General features: G+C 33.5%; 1 protein-coding gene across 2 annotated transcripts in view; it reads left to right on the plus strand.

Annotated features, from left to right (window-relative positions):
• RAB2A (RAB2A, member RAS oncogene family) overlaps positions 1-3,754 on the plus strand; it is a 99,643-nt gene that overhangs the window by 39,439 nt on the left and 56,450 nt on the right. The window contains exon 3 of one of the 2 annotated variants that reach the window (XM_011359189.2): positions 2,901-2,968. The exons of the other annotated variant lie outside the window; for it this stretch is intronic. Within the exon in view, the coding sequence (XP_011357491.1) occupies positions 2,901-2,968 (68 nt within the window). The remainder of the gene's footprint in view (positions 1-2,900; positions 2,969-3,754) is intronic. 2 annotated transcript variants of the gene reach the window in all.

Genomic DNA, 3,754 nt, shown 5'->3' on the forward strand with positions numbered 1-3,754 from the left:
ATCACACTGTGGTATTTATAGTAACTTTGCAGAGTATTTGATATGTGATTGACATTTTTCCTTTTCTAAGTTTTCTTGATTATTCTTGTACACTTGTCCTTCCACATGAACTTTAGTCTCATCTGCAAAATTTGCAAAATTTTTGGTGAGACTTTTAAAATTTGATAAGAATTTTATTAATTTTATGTTAATTTAGAGATAATTTGTTTTTATTGTATTGTATTGAGATTACTAATCTTTTTATATACACAATATGTGTTTTTAGTCCAACTTTTTAAGATTTTATCATTTTCATACAGGCATTGTGCTTTTCTTGTTTGTTCTGGTATATATATTTTGTTCCTATTATGAATAGTTTTTTTGCCCCATCATTGTTAAATTAGCTATTTTTGCATGTTCTAGGTAGCTTAGTCTTATCTGAAAGTTATACTTTTTTCCTTAGCTAATATTTATACCTTTTAGTTTTGTTTTTATAAGTTATGACCAAAATCTCTAGAATAATTTACAAGTTGAGGGCATTGTGATCTTTTTCTCAGAGTAATTTGAACTTCTCTGTTTCACCTTTAAGTATGGTATTTGCTGTTTATTTTTCATAGAAAATTAAAGAAATTCTTTTTTTATATGTAGTTTTCCCTTTATTTCTAGAATTAAGAAAATCTTACTCCCACGGGTCTCAGTTTTGAACTTCTGCAGTGTCTAGGTTCCAGGAACAGGTCCCTGTGCTCCCATGCTGGTCCGAGGAGGGCTCAGCCTGACTACTTGCTTCATACCCCAGCTCTGCTCTCTACGTTGGCAGCTCCATCTAGAGGAAGGAGCCACATTTTGCCTTTGCACCTCCACAGTCACCTGGCTCTTACATGTGGCCCTTTCTCACGGGGTCTGTGAGCGGCAGTTTAGAAATTTTGGTGTACAATATGGAATAATAATAACTCACATACTGAACACTTACTGTGTGCCAGGCACTGTTCCATATTTTATTTAAGAATCCTTTTAATCTTGAAAAAAAATCTTATGTAATTGGGTATCATTAATACTACTTTACAGATAAAAAAACTAAGACATAAATTTTAATAACTTGCCCAGGGTAACACAGTTAGTAGGTACTGATTACTGAATGTTCAATAAATGATTACAATGCAAGGAAGTAAGTACTTATGCAAGGATGATAATGGTCTAGAGACAATTAGAACATGTATATTTACATTCTGAATATTTTGTTCTGGAAGGTTGGAATTGAATTACATATCTGAAGAAATAAGCATCACTCCCTGACAAGGTCAGATATATGAGACCTTGATTTTGACTCCACAGACAATTTCTTTGGCAGACAGATTGTCTTAATTGAAAATGTATCTGGGAAGACAGCCTCAAAGGCATAGGGGATGATGGTTTATGCTATTAAAAAAGAAAAGGCTAAGGAAGCTTTTCTAAATGGGATTCTCAAGCATATACATATATTTAAGGAAAAAAATTTTTTGAAAAATTATAGTTCAGAAGAGAAATGAGGTTTTTGGTTTTTTTATTTGTTTCTGAAACTTTAAGGACACTTTAGGTTTCAATATTTTTTTTTTTTGTCACATAACATAGAAAGGGAAAATCTGCAGTGGGCCCAGTTAAGAATGAAAAGGTAAATGAGAAAGAGATGTTTCTGAAGCTGAAATTGAATTCTGTCTGTTTTTGTTTCATTTGATTTGGTATTGACTATGCCTCTACAATGGAATAAGTATTAAAATGTAGAATAAAACCTACTTCAAGTTACACATCATGGGTGGATAAATTACCTTTCTATTTCACCCTACTAATCTCAGTTGGGGGAAGTGTAGGAGATGCTGAAATGGAATTCTGTCACTGGGCGGTGTGCCCTTCCCTTGGCTGACCAGAGATTGTTTTTCTGCCAGGAAGACATCTGGTTTCTGGGGACCATGTGTGTCTTCCCTTCATCCTGACTCTGATCTAAATACTGATAGAAACCACTCCAAGCAGTAATGATTTGGTATGATATATGTGATAGACTTTTAGAGTTTTCTTCACAGCTGTTCGCTGTTCTGAAATCATCCCCTTTTTCTCCTTCTATTTTAATGATTGAATGAATACTTTAAAGAGATGAGAAATGCAAGAGGAAAAGCCAATACAAGTGTAAAGCTTGTATTCCCTTTATCGTGCAATCATAATCACAAGTCGAAAAATGAAGCAGGATAGCTCATTTCAACATGTGTTGGATGTTGATGATGAGCATAGTGAAGATTTGGGAACCACTTAAATTTGTAGCATAAAGTACCAACTTAGTAAAGTGTGTGTATCTATCCATACATACGCATACCCCCCCCCACACACACACAAATATGCAGCCATCAAAAATGCTAATGGTATAGTTTTATATATTTATTGATTGGCAAAGGCATTCGTTATATGGAATATGTTTATGACATGCTGACTGAAAAGCCAATTGCAAAATAGCGTTTATATGTACTTATTTTTGTAAAATCGTTTACTTATTTCTGTACGTGTATTCATGGAGCAGTGTCTGGAAGTATATTTAAACAGTGATTATTTATAGTGGATGGATATGGAGATTTCTTTCTTAGTTGATAGCCCATACTGAGAACCAAGACTATGATGTTGAAATTCATCTGTCCCTTTTTAGTGATTTTTTTATATTAACGAACCTGTAAAACATGAAGATCACAGTTGGTTTCTTGACTATACTAGACTCAGATATTTATCTTAGTGTTCTGATTATGTCCATAGTTTATGTCTTAGTAGTGCTTCTGCCTTAGATTATATGTTTTCTGAGGACCTGGCATAGCATGTCCTGGAAATAGATATCCTTTTTTTTTATCCTTAAATGTGAAATACTGTCCCACTAGATTGTATAACAAATCATTTTTTACTCTATTCAGGTGTAGAGTTCGGTGCTCGAATGATAACTATTGATGGGAAACAAATAAAACTTCAGATATGGGATACGGTAAGTATAACAAAAGTATATTGTATGTTTTGTTTTAATGTTATTTTATGCCTGTTATGGTTTGTTAGACACTAACACCCCCGCTCCCCCCGCAGCCATGAGATGAAATATGGTACCAGAAAAGATTCGTTTTTCCTATGCAGGGTTTTCAACAGGTGTACCCCAGGTGTTGGTGAACATATCTGAGTGAATGCTGAAGCTAAATGGAAATGCTCTAGAAACTACGTTTTTAAGGAAAACAAGCAGCATGTCTAAAGCACACATGTGAAGTAAAATAAGAATGTCAATACCATAGAGTCACTTGAGCTGACAGTTTATTAATGTATTCTAAAAGTTTGATTTAGTCCCAACCACTTGAAGCCACCTTGCTCCCAGTCCTGATTCTCTCATTTATGTTCATTGAGTACCTGTTACATGCTATATCATTTTTAATGGCAGTTTCTCATCTGAACCACAGAATATAATTTGAGTAACGATTTTCTCTATTCTCCCATTTTAGATGCATAAAAGAGAAGTTACTTTATTATATACAGTGGATGTCTTAAGGTAGCCGTTCTCAAACTTTTTAGTCTCAGAATCCCTTTATATTGTTAAAAATTAATAAAGACCCCAAAGAGCCTTTGCTTGTGTGGCTTATAGCTGTCAATATTTATCATATTAGAAACTAAAACTAAGAAACTTTTTAAATATTTAGTTATTCATTTAGAAATAGCCATAATAATCTCATATATTGGGCTAAACAATGCAATTTTTATGGAAATTAACTTTTTCAAAAAAAAAAAACCC

The sequence above is a fragment of the Pteropus vampyrus genome, unplaced genomic scaffold, assembly GCF_000151845.1.
Source record: "Pteropus vampyrus isolate Shadow unplaced genomic scaffold, Pvam_2.0 Scaffold45, whole genome shotgun sequence".
In the NCBI taxonomy this organism is placed as follows: Eukaryota; Metazoa; Chordata; class Mammalia; order Chiroptera; family Pteropodidae; genus Pteropus; species Pteropus vampyrus.